Below are 19,099 nucleotides of genomic sequence, written 5' to 3'. Positions count from 1 at the left end.
CATATCACATATTGGTATAGACTATCGCATGTAAGACAGAGAAGGGAAGGGAAGACCCTTTCCAACAAAGATGATGTTGGTCCAGCTATCTTTAATATTGACTGACTCTTGTATGTGAAAAACCTAAATATTGGAGGCGGGGGGGAACATCTTCCCAAGAGTGGGGGAAATGATGAATAAGACTATGTCAGGAATGCAGATTTCGCTGCTAAAAGCCTTCTTTCAAACCCACCTTAGAGCATTCTCAGAACCCAGAGCTTTGCTGCTGGTCCCTCCGTTTCTTCTCTGGGGGCACCGTTTAATATTAGAGTCCCCGGGAGCTGTTGCTGGTATGTGAGCAACGCTTTGAGTGCCAAATTTGGATTTCTGCTGGACTGCTGCGTTGCTTATCATTTTGGATCTAGTTTCCTCTGTTTGGTAAGAGATGGCTCATTCCTGAAGTGCTGTGACCCAGCTGAGAGCAGGGTTCAGGCCTGGGATAAAGGGAATGTTTTGCTTTGGCAGCCCTTCAGTGAACCAGATGTTTTTCGGGAACAGCAAAAGTGCCTGTGCGTGCCGGAGAGTGCCCTCTTTGCGGTGGGGTGTCATAGCATGATGGTTTTTGTCACCCGAGAAGGGATAAGACCGTGGGTACATAGTACCCTAGAAACTGTTGTCCCCGTGAGTGCTGGCGAGCCCTCCTTCTGGCTGCGGGGCGGCTTGTGTTGGTAAAAGATCTTTCTGGTTATATTTACTAAAGCAAAGCACGTGGTAAAAGGGTCTCTTGGGATGATGCAGAGCTTGCGCGGGGCTTTTCAGGTGCCCTGTTTTCCTTGATTTCCCCGTGGACGGCTGTGAAGCGGGAGAGGCGGGATCCGCAGCCGGACACGGGAGCGTCGGGGGGACCCGCGGGGTGTTTCCGCCTTCCCGCACCTGCCAGCAGTGCGGAGAGGAGGAGCTGGGCACCGTGCCGAGCCGAGCCGTGCCGTGCTGTGCCGTGCCGAGGCCAGCAGCCACCGCGCCATGGCGGCCTGAGCCGGCACGGCACCCGCCCTCGCCATGGAGGGGGGCCCCACGGCCGCCGGTGCCGGCATGAGGTACAGCACTCAGCCGCAGGTGAGAGCGGGACACGGTGCCGGGGGGGGACGGCAGGGCTCTCCCAAAAGCGCTCAGCCTTTCGCCGAGCTGCCTCATCCTCTGCTCACTCCGGTTCCTCTGAGCCTCGCGGGTCAGGAATGACCGGGGCGGCTCTGGATCCCTCGGGAAGCGGGGGAGATTCCCGCTCCCCCTCTGCCAGCAGTTGAGGTCAGGACAACCCATGTGGGGGACGCCGCTGAGCCCAGGAAAAGGGAAACCAGGTTTGGGAAAGCGGAAATCCCTGGATCTGGTGCCAGACCGCCTTGATGTCAGCGTTGCCATCGCTCCGAGGGTTTTGATTTTGGCTCAAGCTGGGCGCTGGGGATGTGAGTAAAGATAAACTGCATGGAGGCGAGCTGTTTGCAGCGCCTGGGTCCGGGTTGTTTAGCAACAGATCTAACTAAACCTGTTCAAGCCGTCAGGAGGTCTGACTTTTAACCAAGGGCTTTGGGGCTTCGTTAATTAACCGATGCGTTATCAGTGTGCTTTGAAACTTGAGCGAGCTTAAGCCGCGGTCATGGCTTTTCGTGTAGGTTTTCCTGGCTGAGGGTCGGGCAGGGACTGGTGGTTTTGGGTTGAGCCTGTTCTGTGCCACAGAGCTGTTTCGAAACTGGGCTTTTAGGTTAAAGCACGACAGCAGGCTGTCCGGTGTCAGTCTCTGAGGCCTGGCTTTAGCGGTTGTTATCTGGTGGCGGCCAAGGAGCAGATAGAAGTTTCCCTTGCCTCCAGCCCCGCTGTCCTGCGGGTCTCGGGGCTGCGGTGGCTCTCAGGAGCGGGCAGGAGATGCTCTCCCTGATACGGCTCAGCTCGAGCTCCTCCTTCCCTGCCGGGTCGGGGTGACACTGTTGTGTGCAGCATGATCTTCCCTGCCCGGCTCATTCCCTTGGCAAAAGGTAGGTTTCCGTGCCGGTGTGTCTGTACGGCAGGGCTGAGTGCTCAAGCGAGTCCCTTCACACCAGGGAAGCGGTGTGCTGGGTCTTTTCCCCTGGTTCTGGATCAGTTTTCCCCCTGCGTCAGTCCAAGAGGAGCTGATCTGACCCAGGAGGACTTCCCCGAAGACGGTACCCGCCTTCCTGGCAGGAAACGGCCTGAGGAATTTATCCCTCCTGGTCCGACTGTCATTGGACTTGGCTCCCTATAAACGCAACGGCCGAGCAAGCGTGAGCTGTTTTGCAATGACTGCGTCTCCTCCTGCGACAGAAAAGGAGCTGCGACATGGACATGGTGAGGAGAAGCGACTGCTCTTCCTCAGAAAGAGCCGTTCTCTCGGGTAGTGGCTGGTGGGTGAGCGGCTGCTCAGGCCAGTTTTGCTGCTGTTGGTGCCAAGGGCAAACAGGGATAAGGAAGGCACGACGAGAAAAAGGCTGAGGCCGATGGGGAACGTGCCAGACCTTTGCTCAGCAAACAAAAGATCACTTTGTAAAGCCATTGAGGGAGCAGGGAGAGCGTTTCGGAGGGCCTGGCTGCGGGGAAGATATCGGACCAAAGGTTCTTACCTTGCCCTGGGGTAGAATATGCCGTTTCCATCCAAAGGCCACCGGAGCCAGCCTTGCAAATAACGCGTGGCAATATCCAAGCGATCGGCTGGGGCGGAGAAGGGAGCAGCTAATAGGGATGGGTTTGCCAGACAAAGGCTTCGCCCGGTCGGAGATGCTGGTGTTTGTCCTGCTGTTGGCTCCAAACATTCAAATGTTGTGGGCCAAGATCCACCTCCAAACTGTAAAAGAGTTGGTCAAGAGCGTGGGCGAAATGTAATGATGAGTGTTTCAGCGAGGTCTGGAGCGCAGCTGGTTTTGTTAGGCTGCTGGAGGGCTTTTTTGTTGCTCAGACGGTACTTTCTGTACCAGGAAAGATGGAAGAGCGTTTTAAATAAGCTATTTGCCTCCGTGGCGTGTTTCTGTTCTGGTCGTGGGACATAAGCGTGTTGTGGGGAGGAATTTCATGGCTCATAGCGACATGTACCAGGCCTGTAAGGTGACTTTATTTCCCACTTCTCCCCAAGAATTGCTAAGTCTTAACATGTAAAACAGAAACGCGGTTCGAAGCGTGGTCGCTTTTTTTTTTTCCCTGAGCTGCCGTGTTGCATGACACAGCTGCGCTGATAAGCGGCGCGGGGCAGCACGCCAAGCCTGTGCTGTCCTGTGCAAACATTAACTTTAGTTTCTTCTGTAATAAACCTAAAGGAGTTCTGTTTCTCGCATGACTCAGGATGGTCACAAGACGATTGAATGCTGTGGAGGATTGAGCTCAAAATTGGTGTGTGAAATAGGCGTGTGTGACTTGTATCTTTCACTGTTGCCCTTGCCCTCTGTGCCTGGAAGGCAGACAGTCTGGAGGACTCTGGGTCCTTTATTTCCTGCTCCGTATTCCCTCGTTAGTTCTGATGTCATCACGTTACAATGTCATTGCCCTTAATAAGGAACTGAAAACCAAAAAAAAAATACGCTGGCGTAGTTTCCTCAGTGTTTTACTGCCCGTTTTGGGGCAGCACAGCACGAATATGCCTTACAGAAACTCAGCTCTTACGTGTGCTGTTTCCGTGTATTTCTTATCAAGAATTAGATGAGAATTGAGGAGATTATTCTTATCAGATCTTCTTCCTGGAGGAGTATTGGGGTTTGCAGCAAGAGTCGGTGCAGGAGTTGATCTCGAGAGTTGTGTAGCTGTGCTCGAGCTACTTGGGCGAAGCGAGTTGTGCGCTGTGCACGCTCCACGTGCTTTTAGATCTTTTGAGACTTTTCTTAGCTTTCAGTATGGTCCGGGAAACCTCAGGTTTTGAAAATACAGCTTTCTTGGCTCTTTCTGCCCTGCACAAGCCCACCTTGTTGATCTCCAAGGCTGGGGTGTCCCAAGCTCTGAGCCCGGCTTGCCGGCAGTGTCCTGAGCTGGTTGAGGGATTTCCTCTCATTTCTCCTGTGCTGATTGTATTAGTTTCCATTGAACACCTCCTGAGGCAGGTGTGGCTGGAAAAGGGGAGGTGGGACTAGCCTCTTGGATACGCAGGCTGGGATCTGCAGGGTGTAATTACGCGGCAGGAGTCTAGCCGCGTCGTCTGATGACTCGTCTTCATTTGAGACCTTTCCAGGCCACCTCCAAGTTTGTATTTTATGGGTGCCTTTTCTTGGCCACGTCCATTAATGCCAGGCAGTGGGTCTTTTGCAGTGAGGCTGCTTTGGTTGCACCCCTGCCCTTCCCTCCTGTGATGTACGCAGCTTTGGCCGCGAGCAGTCCTGCGGCAGACCAGCCGGGGCTGGAATGTGGTAAAGGTCAAAGGAAGCAGCTGAATCTCGTAGCTGCCTTGTGCTGGACAAACAAAGGAAGGTGATAAGGAACAGGTGAAACTAATGGCCAGGAGCCCCGTCGTTCTGTGGGTCAGGGTCCAGTGAACGAGACGCAGACACCGAGTCAAAGATGGAGCACCTCTTTTGGAGGAGAAGGGAGCAGCGAGGGCCTTCGGTGCCCGGGACACATCACGCTGTCTTGCTGGAGCCACCAAACAAGCCAGAAATCGGCCTGGATGGGAGATGCTGATCCCAGATGGACCCCGCTTTGTACATATCCCAGAAGTCTTCTTGTTGGAGAGCTGTTTTCTGTGGCACATCCTAGCCCTTCTGGGATCCCCCTTTGCAGGAGGATATCTCTGCTTTCTGGTAAGTGTCTCCAGTCCGGAGACGACTGTGGCAGTTCCCACCATCCCCGTGTGCCTGCTGAATTTCCTGCTGACAGAGTTAGTCACTTCTGCATCTGGTTTGTCCAGTCTGGCAGAGTACGGTTGCCGTCTAAAAATATATCGTGCGGCTGGCTTACGGAGGAGGAGTTGGGAGGGTTTGCTTACGCACAGGACTTCTCTCTCAGCTCTGCACGGAGGAGCAGAACTTCTAAGTTCCGTCTAAATCTATCTGTGCACACTCCTTTGCCAGGTTTCCTCACGAAGCCCGTATTCCAGGGGAAACCGAGGCGTGGGAGAAACGGGGCGACGTCTTTCAGCCCCTTTCACTTGATTGGCATGTGGCTTTTCTGCCAGGGCTGACGCCGTGACCAGAAACCTCCGATCTGGCCCTGGGGAGGCCCACGGTGACGGCGAGGGCTGAGCGAGGAGGAGCAAGAGGAAGTACCTGAACCTGTGACTAAGGCGGAGAGAATATGAAGGAAGGTTTATTTGGTCAATAATGTTTGTTGGAGTAGTTTCCTCGAGAAGGGCGAGAGAGTCAGACCTTGAGTCACTTTGGGCTAGAGATTGTTTGTCGGGGAATCATGGAGAAGGTGAGAGCAGGATGTGCTTTCAGATCCTCTGCCTTATATCTGCTGTTGGGAGGGAAAACGCGCAGCAACCGTTAGCTAACGGAGATTAAAATTGTCGTCGTCTTTTGACTTGGGATTTAGCTATCATCTTTGGAGCCTGTCTAGCTTTTGATTCCATCTGGTTTCTGCCTAGCGTAGAGGATGGTGACCAGCAGAGGAGGTTTCTCGCCGCCGGGCAGGAGTGGTGGCAGCGAAGGGGATGTGCAGCAGAGCGAGCGGAGGCTGAGCCGCGCTTCTGGGCGCAGACAAGTCTGGTACTAAGGTCAAATGAGTGCTTCTCGCGCTGCGTGTGGGAACATCCAGCCTCCTCTTACTCAGAGGTCGGGACACGGGACCTCGTCTGAAATCACGACCTGATTCAGCATTCCCGTAGTGCCTGGGGGATGCTTCAGATCCTTTGCCTTGTATTGAGAAGAGAGTTTGCAGGAATCACTGTTGCTTACCCCGGCTGCGACACGCGACAGCTCTTCAAAGCAGCTTCACGCGAGTGTCCGAGCTGGCTGGGCAACACGATGCTGTATGTAAGGTACGAGGATGGGAGAGGACGAGATCTGGAATACAAAACAGAGGGCAGGGAGGGAAAACTCTTTGGATCCCGTCTCACATCTGCCTCTAATCACCAGGTAACTTCTGGCCAGTAAGTGTCAGTGGCTGTTTATGCACCTTGTACAGGAGTAACAACAAAAATAACCTCCCTCGGAGTCCCCCACTCCTTTAATTTCTTGTGGAGCTGCCGTCTCAGCTTTGGAGCAAGAACGAACTGGCAAAGCCGTGCTGTAAACTCTCATAGGTTTAAGATCGTTCATTTTTTGTATTTTTTCTTTCCCTCCCCCCAGGAAGGGCAGAGAAATTGTCTAATGAAAGATCAGACAGCGAGTTTTCTTGCCTAACTTCCTCTGGTCGCGCCGCAGCCGCAGGAGCCGCGTGTGTGTCTGTATGTGCTGGAGGCGGAGGGGAGCCGTTGTTTTCCTTCTGATTTAATCACGCTGGTCAATTGCTCCCATCTAAAGAGTTTTCTCTTTGCAAAGATACAACCTTTAGCTGTAAGAGGATGTTGAAATGCATCTGATTGTTGTGCACTCTGGCCTTGTACAGCAGTATCTCCCGCTTGCAGCTCAGCCCCGTTTTTTTCTGGCAGTTTGGTGGGGTTTTGGTAATTTTGCGGAGAGCTGAAGATACCCTCAGCCGAAGGGTACGCTATTCGAAAATAGGCTTTTCTTTAGGGTAGGAAATCTGATTTCATTGTGCGGTTTTGCTGCTGCTGAAGTTAACGCTTCTCGTGCCAGAAGCGTGTGATCCCTCTTTGAGGGAAGAAATGCCATCTGGTCGAGTTCAGCCTGCCAGGCGAGCGTGTTATTGAGGCCAAGATTTAACAGCTTGTGCCCAAAAATTGTCACTCGGAACACATAGAGACACCGTCTTCCTCGCTGACCCCAAGCAGCCTGGGAAAGCTGCTGCCGTGTGAACAGATATATATATATTTAAACCCCTGAGGGTGTTTTCTTGCCGCAGGCGCCTGCAGGTGTTAAAAGAGAATCAATTACTTTTCTTTCCGTTAAGTGGGAGACGGGGGATGCTTCCGAGATTTGTGGCCTGTTCTTCTCTTTACCTGGTTCGGGGGTATTTTCTTGCGTGATTTGGAAGCTGATGGGAGCCAGATGGCTGTTTCGAAGACGGTGCATCAAACTGCAGGCAATCTTGGCTTTGATTGAAGAGTTTCTTGATTTAGGCTGTCTGCATGTATTTAAGCTTTATTTTGTGGTCTGTTTTGAAGTTTCGTTGGGGTTTGAAACTTCTGTTTTGAAGCTTCCTTGGGTTATGTTTTCAAGTTTTTTCCTGTACGATCGTGGAAGCCGAACGGGAATCGGAGCACCCCCCTTGGGATTGTCCTCTGTGGCCCTGCTAGGTCTTTTGTTTCTTCTGGCGGCGGCTGGATGTTGGTGATAGAAACAACCTGGCACCTTTCTGCCCAGCCTTGGGTGTAAATCTCACAAAAGGACGAAGGCTTCATTCCCCACGCTGTAGCGGAGAGCTGTCAAATGATAAACTCGGATTATTCTGAGAGCAGATGGTGCAAAAACTGTTAGGTTGCTTTGGTCTTAGTGACCTTCTAGGAGGTGTTTGCGGAGGATTAAACTTAGAGAGTCCTTTACAAAAATGTAGGGTAAGGTGCCCGTCACGTCTCTTTCTTTTGTACAGGGCCTCAGGCGAATACCGCAGGGAGGAGAGGCTTTGGTGAGGTGTGGAGGGTTGGAGGAGAGGACAGAGATTGGGTGAAGAAAAGGGCAAAAGGCACCAGGGAATGATGCAAGTGGGAGCTGGGCTTTCCTGCAGAGCGAGGCTTGGGAAAGAGAAGATCGACAGGATCCCCTTTGCTGGTTGTTTTTCCCAGCTTTTAGGGGCTTGTGACGTTTGCATCAAATTCGCCCGAGCCATTAGTGTGTGTTTGTGCCAGCCCCGGGCTGAGAGAGGATGGGGGCGGCATCTGACCCGGCATCATGTTTGCGGGGACGAAATGCGTGTGAATGCGATTTGTGTTGGTCAGCACTTCGTGTTGTGGCGTCCTTGCTGTCACCCGGAGCCCCGTGCCGCTGCCCAGGAAGCTGCCAGATGCCGGGTAAGGCTCAGGAAAGGGGAAAACGAGAAGGTGGTGACCGGAAAAGCGAAGCATCCTCATGGTTTGGGCGGTTTGCAGCAGGCAGAGTGTCCCCCTACTTGAGGGAGGCAGGAGAAGACAGCAGAAGATGCGGTCTGCTCTCCCGGCGTGTGTTAGCCAGCTCTGGGCAGGGGAGGAAGCGCTGGGGTGGCGACTGCAGATCCGGGCCCCTGAAATCTGCCTGTACCGAGGATGCTCTGGGCTGCGTGGCATCCTCTGAAAACATCTGGGTCTGCAGCTGTTCCGACCCCAGGCTGGAGGCTCAGGTACGCGAGCAGGGCAAGGATGGAGGGTGGGTAAGCCCGAGGTGCGAGAGAGTGAAACCCCAGGGCGTCAGAGACCTTCCTCTTCATCACCCAGCCCAGCGTGGGGCAGCGATGTCGAGGGGAACGACACACCACAAGTGTCATTCCTCCCTCCTGGGCGACCTTCATTAGTCTTGTCCTGAAAGTCTGGCTGTCGTGGGCTGCGGGGATGTCTCGTGCGTTCATCTTAGTTTTTTGCTTTATTTCTTTAAATCGGTGTTTGCGCAGAGCGGGAAACGCCAGGCAGAGCTACAGGAGTGCTGTGCTGGCCCGGGTGATGCACAGAGAGTTGTGCGAATGTGAAGGGAGGAAGTAGCGTGGTTTTCTTCTTTTACAGGAATGCTATTTATAGAGTACTGTGCCCCACGAGCTGCGGGTGACACCCCTGCCACATAGCGAGCCCTTGGCAGGGGTGAATTTTTGTCTGCAGTTTCACCTGCCGGCAGGCAGAGATCCTGGAGCTTGTGGGCTTGTGACCTGCCACGGTCACAGGGTTTGTGTGGACTCGCCCCTGAGTTTTATTTGAGCTGGTCACCCTCTGTTGGGTCCAGAAAGGAATTAGGTGCGCGCGGAAAAACAAAGCGAAAGCCTTCAGGGTTTGCCCTGTGGAGCCGACGCTGCTCGGTGCTGTCGGTGTTGGGGAGTTGCCATGGACAGGCAGCTCTGCTCTAGAGTGCTTCGTGGTGGGACCTCTTCGAAGCAGGCTTTGGGAACGGCCTTTCCACCATCCTGCCCTTTCTCCCCTCCTAGGACATGAACAACCTGGAGGAAGGGGTGGAGTTCCTCCCTGCCATGAACTCCAAGAAGATGGAGAAGCGTGGCCCAAAGCGGCAGGTGGTCGTCACCGTCGTGATCGTTGTTTTCCTGCTCATCTCCCTCGTCACCGGCCTCCTGGTTTGGCACTTCAAATGTGAGTATGACGTCTGATGGGTGGTGGCGTGTAGGGCGATACCCTGGGAGCACATCCACCTGGAAAAGCTGTGTTATCCTGTGCGGCCCGCCTGTGCCCTTTCTAGCTCTGGGAAGGCTCCAGGAATTTGGGGGGACGCCATTTCCACCCCCCTGCCCTAATTCCTGTCACTGGCGACCTGCTGTGCCGCGGTCCCTGCCCTGACTGCCCTTTCTGACGCTGAACTGTTGCCTTCCAGACAGGAACGCGCCCGTCCAGAAGATTTTCAATGGCCACTTGCGGGTTCTGAACTGGGACTTCATTGACGCTTACGAGAACTCCAGCTCGACGGACTTCATCATGCTGGCCAAGAAGGTGAAGAGCACGGTAAGAGGTTTCTTGCGTCCCTCCTCCTGGTGCAGGACTTTTTCTTCTTGTCCGGTGGCCGCGGGCATCTTGCGTGTAAGACCGCTTGGAGCTTTCTGGCTCCTCTCAGCTCTCCCCGCTCGCCGTGACACGCCGGGCTGGGCGCAGGGAGCCTGCCTTTAAACTGGCATCACGGCTCCATCCCAGTGCCACGGCATCTCCCTGCCTCTGCCACCCAGCGTGTGCCGCAGGAGGCTGCCTGGGCAAATCCCGGGGCCAGTGGATGAGTCAGGGCTGGGAGCCGAGGCAGGAGCGTGTCTGCCCTTCGTGCTGAAGCCGTGGCTGCTCTTCCCTTTCCCCTCAGACTCAGGTATTCGTTGTGTTCCCCGGGAAAAAGTCAGAGCAGGCTGTGGTGTGCGGGTCTTCTGGGACTGTCAGCTCTCCCTCTTCCTCTCTTTGCAGATTCCTGCAGCCAGGGATGCTGGGTATGTGCCCTGATTTTCCAGAGCAGGCTTGAAGCTCTGTCTGTCTTTAGCCTTTCCCTCCTCCTCACTTCTAGAGGCGCTGAACACCCTTCTTTAAACCTTTCAGGTGGAGGAGATCTACAGGAATCATGCAGATATTGGCCCTTACCACAAGGAGACAGTGATAACTGCGTTCAGGTCAGTGTTAGGTGCCGTCTGAGCCCTGCCTGGGGGTGGAGGAGGGCGATGCTGGGGTGTCACGCAGTCGTGGACCCTCATTCCTGGGCTGCTGGGGATGGAGGCACCTCATTTACCACCCTGAGCGACACAGCAATGGGTGGGCAGTGAAAAGTGACCTGAAAAGGCGTATTGTTTTCTGCCGGTCCTCATCACTGTGTGCTGAGGCAGACGTCCTGGGAAAACCCAGGTACGGTAGAGCGGAGCGCTATGAATCGCACTGGGTGGTGCCTGGCAGCTCTGAAAGGGACTCCCCGGGCTGGCGGGGCCCGTTGCTGGGCGCAGTTTGTTTAACTTGTCATTGAGACTCTCCCTTTCCCGTGGCCATCCTCCAAAAATGGCTTATCAAGTAGCTTGGACCCTTCCACTGATACTTGAGCCTTCCTGTGTCTGTCCTCGTTCCCACCCTATAATCGTCCTTCCCCTGCAGTGAAGGCAGCGTCATTGCCTACTACTGGTCGGAGTTTGTTGTCCCCAAGTACCGGGAGGAGAGCCTGGACAGAGCGATGGCGGACAAGCAGAGCCTGGTCCAGAGGTGGAACCCCCGGCTGCGGAACCCCACGCTGAAGGTGGAGTCGGTCGTCGCTTTCCGTGAGTGCTGGCTCCGCCGTCCCTGGGCCTCTGCGTGGCACTGGGCGGGGGGACGTTTCGCCGGAGGGGTAAGCTGCCGGTCGCAGCCCTCCTTTGGGTACCCTCGGCCGTGGGGATCACTCTAAGGTTGAGCGTAAGGACCCGGCCTTCACGGCGCTGCCTTGATGGGCCATGCAGACCCGCTCCCCTTCGCTCGAACACCCTGTGTTCTCCTCTGAGCCCATCTGGAGAGGGACAGGGATGAATCCTCTCCCTCCTGCGGAGGAAAAGCTTGGTCGCTCGTCTCCCTGCGAGCAGCCTTCCCGGGCCCGGCCAGCTCGCAGGGAGAGATCCCACAAGCAGAGCCAAACCAATGCAGGTCCCAGGGACCACTTCAGCTTTGCACCCAGGGGCTTTCCACAGCCCAAAGGATGACAACACCTCTGTTTTCTCCTGCAGCTGCCGACCCCAGCATAGCTTACTCCGCTCGGGACAGTAAGTACAGTTCTTCTTCAGTCTCATAACAAGCTCCCTGCATCCCCAGACCTCTGTGGGGCGGCGATTTCCCTTGTGAGGTGGGAAAGGGCCCGAAGAGAGGTGCTCTGTGTGCAAAGCAGGACCTCCGTGTCCTGCTTAGAGCTGGTTTGGGGTCACCGAGACCGCGGCGCAGGCCTTGGCATTATCTAGCGGCAGTGGGGGGCCCTGGCTGTCCTTCCCCAATGCCTCACTTGGAGTTTGATAATCAAGGGTGCTCCCTGCCCAGGGGCAGCCTGCAGGCAGGCGAGGAATTACAAGTGCCACAAGTGCCGCACTCTGCGCCTCCGGGAAAAGGCAGGGCAGAACCTCCTCGTTTGCTTCGTTAACTCTTTCCCGCTCTCCTGGGCAGAGAGCTGCATGTTTGCCCTCCACGCCAAGGAAGGGGAGATCACCAGTTTCACCACGCCGGGCTTCCCCAACAGCCCTTACCCCAACAACGCGCTCTGCTACTGGACACTGAGGGCGGACGCCAACTCCATCATCAGCCTGACCTTCAAGACTCTGGAGCTGGAGCAGTGCACAGACGACGGGGACTACATCAAGGTGTACAACTCTCTGAGCCCCGTGGAGCCCCACGCTTTGGTCAGGTGAGTGTCCCCATTAGGGCACCGAGTCCTGGCGTGAGGTGGCAGGGTGACGCTGAGAAGTCCTGCTGGTAACTGAGCTGCTGTCCCTGCTCAGAGGCGATCTGCGCTGCTCGAGGCTCTAGATGCAGTTGTCTCTAGCGGTTCTTGTCCTTTACTTCCTAGGCTCTGTGGGAATTACGCCCCTTCCTACAACCTGACCTTCCTCTCCTCCCAGAACGTCATGCTCGTCACGTTGGTTACCAACAAGGAGGGGAGATTCCCCGGCTTTAAGGCTGAGTTCTTCCAGCTCCCGAAGATGAAAGGTGAGCAGAGGCCTCGGCCCAGTGTCCCCCACCTCTCCCTGCCACGGACGACTGAAGGGGGAGGCACAGCTGTGGCTGCCGTCGGTCTGCCAGGGATATTTCCAGGGCCAGGAGACCTGGAAGCAGGTCACATCTCGGCTCTTGGAGCTTGCCTTGCCCACGGTGCTCTTGGCTGCTGTAATGATGTCCCTTGAGGAGGGCAAAATAAGAATTATGTTGGATTAGACGTGCAGATTGATGCACGCAGGAAGCACCTAATTGATCTCCTGGGTTCTCTCCAAGCCTTGGAGCAGCGCTGCTGCCTCCAGAGATCGACTTAACCTTGTTAGAGACTGTTGCGTCTGCCTCCCTTCCTGCCTCGGGCGATAGCCAGCTAAGGCTTGGGAAAACCGCGTCTCTCTGCGTCTCTAACCTGTTTTCATCTTCTTGCTCATCTTCTAGTCTGCGGTGGGACTCTGAAAGGAGAGAGCGGCACCTTCACGACTCCCTATTACCCGGCACACTACCCGCCAGCCATGGACTGTGTCTGGAACATCGAGGTAAGACGGGGTCCTCTCTTTGCCTCCGTTAGTCGGGTCAAATTAACTTGGTTATGCAGGACACGGTGCAAGCGAGCCCCCGGCAGATGCTGCCTAGAGGCTTCGAGTCTGACATGACTGGGGGGAGGCTTGAGGCGCCAAAGGCAGGAGAGGCCTGAACTCCGTGTCACACTCACTGTCGCCCCCAATAACCGTAGCTTTACGCAAAAAGCACTAGAGCACGTGGGCTGTGGGACAGGCCTGTCACTCGCTGGCAAAACCGGTGGTGGGGGACGCCTTCTGCCCTGGGAGAGCAGGCACCGGTGACGGAGGTCTGGCTTCAAGCCCTCTCCGTGTGATGGGGGATGCCGGGGCCAGCGAGCCAAGCCACTGGCTAAATGACAGTGTGAGCCAGAGCGGCGTTTCAGAACGGGGTTTCTTTTTCTGCTGGACTTCTTTCCGTTTTCGGTCATCTTCCGTCCTCCCCCCAAGCCCTTTTCCCGTGAAATTTATTCTGTTTTCTGGGCTCCGGAAAACGACCACGCCGCCGACTCTGCTTCCTTTCGCAGGTTCCCCCTAAAAAGAACGTGAAGGTGCGTTTCAACATGTTCTTTGTGGTGGAGCCCGGCATCCCAGTCAGCTCCTGCACCAAGGACTACGTGCAGATCAACAGCACGAGGTGGGTGTCAGGCTTTGCCTTTCCGAGCCTTTAGTTATGGTGGCACCTCGTGCTGGCCTCAAACTCGCTGTGGGAACAAGCGTGCTGCTGCTTTTTGGGACGCGGTGAGGCAGGAGGGTGCGTGGGTCTGACCTGCTCCCATAGCTCGACGGCCCGTGGTGAGAGGGGAGCAGCACGCGTGCTTTGGGGGATTAAACCCTGGGTTTGTCGCCTGCTGCAGCCGAATCCCCCCCAGAACGCTGCGGCACATCACGTCGCACGCCTCGCGAGCAGAAAGGCAGAAACATCTGGCGTGGTTTTGCTCGAGTGAGCAAATCTCCGTGGTTAGGGTAATTGCGTGGCGTTCTGTGATGCGTTTACTGTTACGTTTGCTGCGTGCTGTTGCACAACCCAACGTGAGCTGGGCCGAAAAGACAACCCGGTGCCGCGCGGGGGGAGCGAGCGGCGGCGTTTCACAGCACTGCGGGCAAAGGAGCTCACCCTTCCTCGGAGAGAGAGGGTTTCCAAGTCAGCACCTGCATCCGCGTGTGTCAGAGCCGTCGCTGTGTCCGGCAGGGATTCGCAGGAGCTCGCTCCCAGTCGTTTCCAAGGCCGCAACTTGGTGTTTGCACCTTCTGCCGACGGCAGGAAAATTCAGCTCCTCTGGGCGGACCTCGAGGCCCAGCAGATTGCGCTGGAATCGGACTCGTGCTCTGTTCTGCTGCCCCTTCGCTCCCGGGGTGTGCGAGGCGACCCTTCGTGCTGATGGGGAGATGAGGGACGGCAAAGGGCTTGCCCCGGGGCTGACCTACGTCTCTGACCCGTCGTCTTTGCTCTCTCTGCCCGCAGGTACTGCGGGGAGCGTTCCCAGTTTGTGGTGGCCAGTACTACCAACAAAATAGAGGTCCAGTTCCACTCAGACCAGTCCCACACGGACACTGGCTTCTCTGCCGAGTACCTGTCCTACGACTCCAGCGATCGTGAGTTGAAACCCTTAAGGCCGTGGGGGGAACTGGTTTGCCCGGATTTGTCTGGAGGCTCTCCCTCCTCTGCACTTACGCTGCCACGTAAATTGGGAAGCGTGCTTTTTTGGGGGATATAGAAACGCGATTTCTTTTCCTGCAAACCTCCTCCTATTCCTGCTCTGCTGGCAGGAAAAGGTGTCTTTAAGGCTGGACGCTGTAAGCAGGCTCAGGGAGCGTCGTGTGCCTTGGGGAGGGGACACAGAGGGGACGGCCGGAAGGTTTACACATTGTTTTATCCCTTTCTTCCCTCTCAGCCTGCCCTGGCAAGTTCGCCTGCAACACCGGCCGCTGCATTGACCGAAGCATGCGCTGCGACGGGTGGCTGGACTGCGTCGACGGCAGCGACGAGAGATCCTGCGGTAAGTCTGTCCTTCGTCTGGTTTTGGCGTGTGACGGGGAGGGCCACGTTGCCCCGGAGGGGCTGCAGGTGTTTTCCCCTGGGCTTGTTCTGGGTAACACGCCGTAGCGCCCGGTCTGGGAATCGATTTAGGACCCTTCCCCGGCATACAGGAGCCGTGGATTCCTGCTAATCCAGCCCTCTCCCAGTGGCATCTCTCTCCCTTTCCAGTCCCTCCCGGCTGGGAATGTGTTTTTCGATTTAATCCTCCAGGCTGGTGTGGGTTTGGCTGAGCCGGGGGGGTGTAAAGGGCTGTATTTTGTTACCGAACCGGGCAGGTATTGCAGAGCCCATCCTGTGCGACACACAAGGAGTTGTTTCTTCGCGCAAGGAGTTTTCCTCTTGGATTAGCAGAGCTATCCCCTAGATAATGTTATTGTCCAGCTAATTAGAGGGGACGGGATCCCCTGCTTTGGGATCTCGTTCGCAGGCAGGGGGCTGTTTTCAGAGGCAGAGCGTGCTGCTGGCCTGGCTGCCCCCGCCGTGATCTGGGTTTGTCGGTGCTTCCCCACCGCTGGTAGCGATCGCTTTGATTAAATCGTTGCCTCTGTCTGTCCTGCTGCTGTAACGTCCCCTTCAGCCTTAACTGCCTGAGGCGTTACAGCCCTCCAAGTAGTTTTGCTCTCCAGAGATGCGGAAATACTGGATTTTAGCCCAAATGTGTTATGCGTTTATATATTTCTGTATGTGTGCGCAGCCCCGGTCTGTCGTGCTGTTTTCTATGTGCTCTCCCCCCGGCTGGGGGGGCTGCCCCGCTTTTCCCGTGACGCCGCGGTGGGTGCGCTGGCAGAGGGGTGGCTGGTGACGGCTCCGCCGGTGCCTTTGCAGGTCTCTCCCCCTGAATTTCTCGCTCTCCCTTTTTATAGCCTGTACCGACCAGCAGTTCAAGTGCCAGAACGGCTGGTGCAAGCCCAAGTTCTGGGTCTGCGACAACGTGAACGACTGCGGCGACAACAGCGACGAGCTGCAGTGCAGTAAGTAACTCGCGCCGAGGGCGACGGAGGGGGGCGAGCGGCGTGCTGGAAAACGAGCGGGCAGGAAACCCAAAATGCCAGCCGGCTGCAGAGGAGAAAAACAAGACTAAGCAGGGAAAGAGAGGGATGCATAAATCAGCGGTGGCGTGCAGGTTGGAGAGGAAAAGACCCGGGACCAGGACATAGGTGTTTGTGTGTTGTAGCTGCCGAGGTTTTACGTGTCTTAGGGGGAGGGAGATGGACGCAGCGGGGTGTCGGAGGTGCGTGGGCTTCGTGCCCCGCCGTCCCTCAGGGGCTGCTCTTTCCCCAGGTTGCGCAGCCGACAGCTTCAAGTGCAGCAGCGGGAAGTGCATCCCCGACGCACGGAAGTGTGACGGCAACGACGACTGCGGGGACGGGAGCGACGAGGGCAGCTGCAGCAAGGGTGAGGATGGGAACTCCCTCCTTATGCATTTCCTCGCGGCCAGGCATTTTTTTGCAGGGGGCGGCAACGTCCTGGGGACGGGCAGAAGAGGTGAAGGGCTCCCGGGTGGTGCAGCTTTCCCAGAGCTGGGGCTGACCCTTCTCCCCTCGTCCCGCCCGCAGCGGTCCACGCGACGGTCCCCTGCAAGGAATACACGTACAAATGCCGCAGCGGGCACTGCATCAGCAAGCAGAACCCGGAGTGCGACGGGGAGCGGGACTGCGACGACAATTCTGACGAGGACAACTGCAGTGAGTACCCGGGGGAAAGGGGGGAGGCGGGTTTTTGGGCTGGGGCCCTTAGAGAAACACTTAAGTGTGGCGCAGAGAGCCCCTGGGTTTTTCTGTGCGATAGCTCGGTCTGAAAATAGCCAAGGCCCGTGTTTCTCGGCGGCGTGCGCAGTGTCTGTGTCGCTCAAGAGGGCTGACGCCGATAATACGGGGGTTTGTCAGCACGTTTATGGACTTGGCTGGTAAATATTTTGGCAAATTTAGCATTTTTGCTGCCAAGCTGATGGCATCGGCCGTCCCTGATGTGGGTAACGGGGCACTTGTGCTGTAGCAGATATCCCAGAGGGATGAAGGGGAGCGGGAGTAACCGAGTGCCCCTTTTCCTTCCCCGCCCCAGACTGCGGGATCCGCTCCTACACCAGGACGTCGCGGATCGTCGGCGGGCAGAACTCGGAGTCGGGAGAGTGGCCGTGGCAGGTCAGCCTCCACGTCAAGGGCCAGGGCCACATCTGCGGGGCCTCGCTGGTCTCCGAGAGCTGGCTGGTGTCGGCCGCGCATTGCTTCCTGCAGCTGCAGGGCATCAGGTAGGTGGCAGCCGCGCTTCCGTTTTCAGGCATTATTCCGAGTAAGAAAAAAACCCCACAGTTTTTACAGGGATTTCTCAAGGAAACCGTTTAAGAAAGCGAGCTACATCGTCTGCGTTTCCCGACTCGTGCAGGTACTCGGAACCCAGCCTGTGGACAGCCTACCTGGGCCTGACCGACCAAGGCAACCGCAACGGCCCCAAAGTGCAAACGCGGAAGATCAAGCGCATCATCTCCCACCCCTACTTCAACGACTACACCTACGACTACGACATCGCCGTGCTGGAGCTGCAGAGCCCCGTCACCTTCTCCTCCGTCGTCCAGCCCATCTGCCTGCCCGACGCCAGCCACAACTTCCCCGTGGGCAAGGACTTGTGGGTGACGGGCTGGGGAGCCACCGTGGAAGGAGGTGAGGTTGTGAATTTGGGATCGCGTTGATGTATTTTCACGTGGCTTTAGGGAAAAGGGGGGCTGGCTGGATACGATTTAAATGGATTAGCTTGCCTGGCGCCTGGAATCAAGTGCGATTCCCTTGGGAGCGCGCAAAGTTAGTGTCTCGGTCCTGCTGGACAAAAATGGTAGTAGGAAAAAGCAGGTTGTTGCAACGGGGATTTACCGGGCAATTTGTTGGTTGTTCAGAGCCCGAAGGAAGCGCACGGCGGGGGGAATTGCTGCTTAAAAATGCTGTTCGCTTCGCCTTACGCTGCCCCTTTCTCCTCGCAGGCAGCGGAGCCTCCATCTTGCAGAAAGCAGAAATCCGGCTCATCAACCAGACGGTCTGCAACCAGCTGCTGACGGACCAGCTGACGGAGCGCATGATGTGCGTGGGGATCCTGACGGGCGGCGTGGACGCTTGCCAGGTAGGGTCAGCGCTCGGGTTTATTGCCGTAGTTAGGGAACACAGGCACATGCACTCACATTTCACACGCTACACACCTACGGGGATCCTCTTGGATGTGGACGACGGACAGATCGTGAACGGGCGCGAGCGGCGAATCCTGTCGACGCATGACTTCTTAGTCTCAAAACCTGCAGCCCACCGAACGCATGACTTTTAGACTCAAAACCACGTCTCAGCAGGTAGGAGACCAGCACACCCACGCTCCACTCAGCTACCGAGAGCCTCAGGTAGCGAAACAGGCCACTTAGTTATCGCTTTGTTCTGTGCCTCTGATGGCCGTGCTTAAATAGGTGGTTTTGATACACATACAGGTTTATTTTTGATTTAGGGAAGGCGCAGGAAATTGTACAGACAGATGACTTAATCCGTTAATCATCGATTCATCACAGTAATTACTCTCTTTGCATTAATATGGTGTAGTGGTCAGGTGCTTATGCTACTGTTTGTGTGTGTACAGCTGACTTAGAATAAATCACAAAGTAATGAATTATCTGTTTGTCAATACGGACAAGGTCTTGGGCAGGTGCTTGTGCTTATGCCACTGTTTGTGTCTGCAGGGTGACTCCGGGGGGCCCCTGGTCAGCGTGGAGGCCAGCAGCCGCATGTTCCTGGCCGGCGTGGTGAGCTGGGGCGACGGCTGCGCGCAGAGAAACAAGCCGGAGTCTACAGCCGCCTCACCAGCCTGCGGGACTGGATCAAACAGCAGACGGGCCTTTAGGGACATGGACACCTCTTACACACCACCAGCTGGGACACTTAGAACTGTCACAGCCTCTACTGTGAACTTCAACCCTCCCTCTACCTCGCCGCAACCGCCCAGGACTCCCCGTGGGCACCGGACAGCCCAAGCCACGGTTTGGTTTAGCCCTTTGCATTCCCAACTCAGAAATCAGTTTCCCTTTGTGGGTAAGTCAGCACTGCTCAACTTGAACGAGCAGTCATTCAAGACAGGTACAACAGTAAACTTAGGAAAATATAAAAAAAAAAAAAAATTAAATTAAAAAAAGAAAAAAGAAAA

General features: G+C 55.9%; 1 protein-coding gene across 1 annotated transcript; it reads left to right on the top strand.

Moving 5' to 3' along the window:
- The first annotated feature begins 928 nt into the window (after window positions 1-928).
- On the top strand, window positions 929-18,927 carry ST14 (ST14 transmembrane serine protease matriptase). The gene is given in 20 exon segments (XM_054223229.1): window positions 929-1,095; window positions 9,130-9,289; window positions 9,528-9,655; window positions 10,226-10,296; window positions 10,766-10,926; window positions 11,365-11,400; window positions 11,792-12,029; window positions 12,192-12,331; window positions 12,773-12,870; window positions 13,419-13,528; window positions 14,357-14,487; window positions 14,787-14,891; window positions 15,796-15,903; window positions 16,214-16,327; window positions 16,489-16,617; window positions 16,994-17,180; window positions 17,315-17,589; window positions 17,904-18,040; window positions 18,639-18,738; window positions 18,741-18,927. Coding segments are annotated over 20 exon segments (2,544 nt in total). The 5' UTR covers window positions 929-1,038; the 3' UTR covers window positions 18,800-18,927.
- Window positions 18,928-19,099: the final 172 nt, after the last annotated feature.

The sequence above is a fragment of the Rissa tridactyla genome, chromosome 17, assembly GCF_028500815.1.
Source record: "Rissa tridactyla isolate bRisTri1 chromosome 17, bRisTri1.patW.cur.20221130, whole genome shotgun sequence".
Classification (NCBI taxonomy): Eukaryota; Metazoa; Chordata; class Aves; order Charadriiformes; family Laridae; genus Rissa; species Rissa tridactyla.
This window is presented reverse-complemented; position numbering and strand designations above follow the sequence as displayed.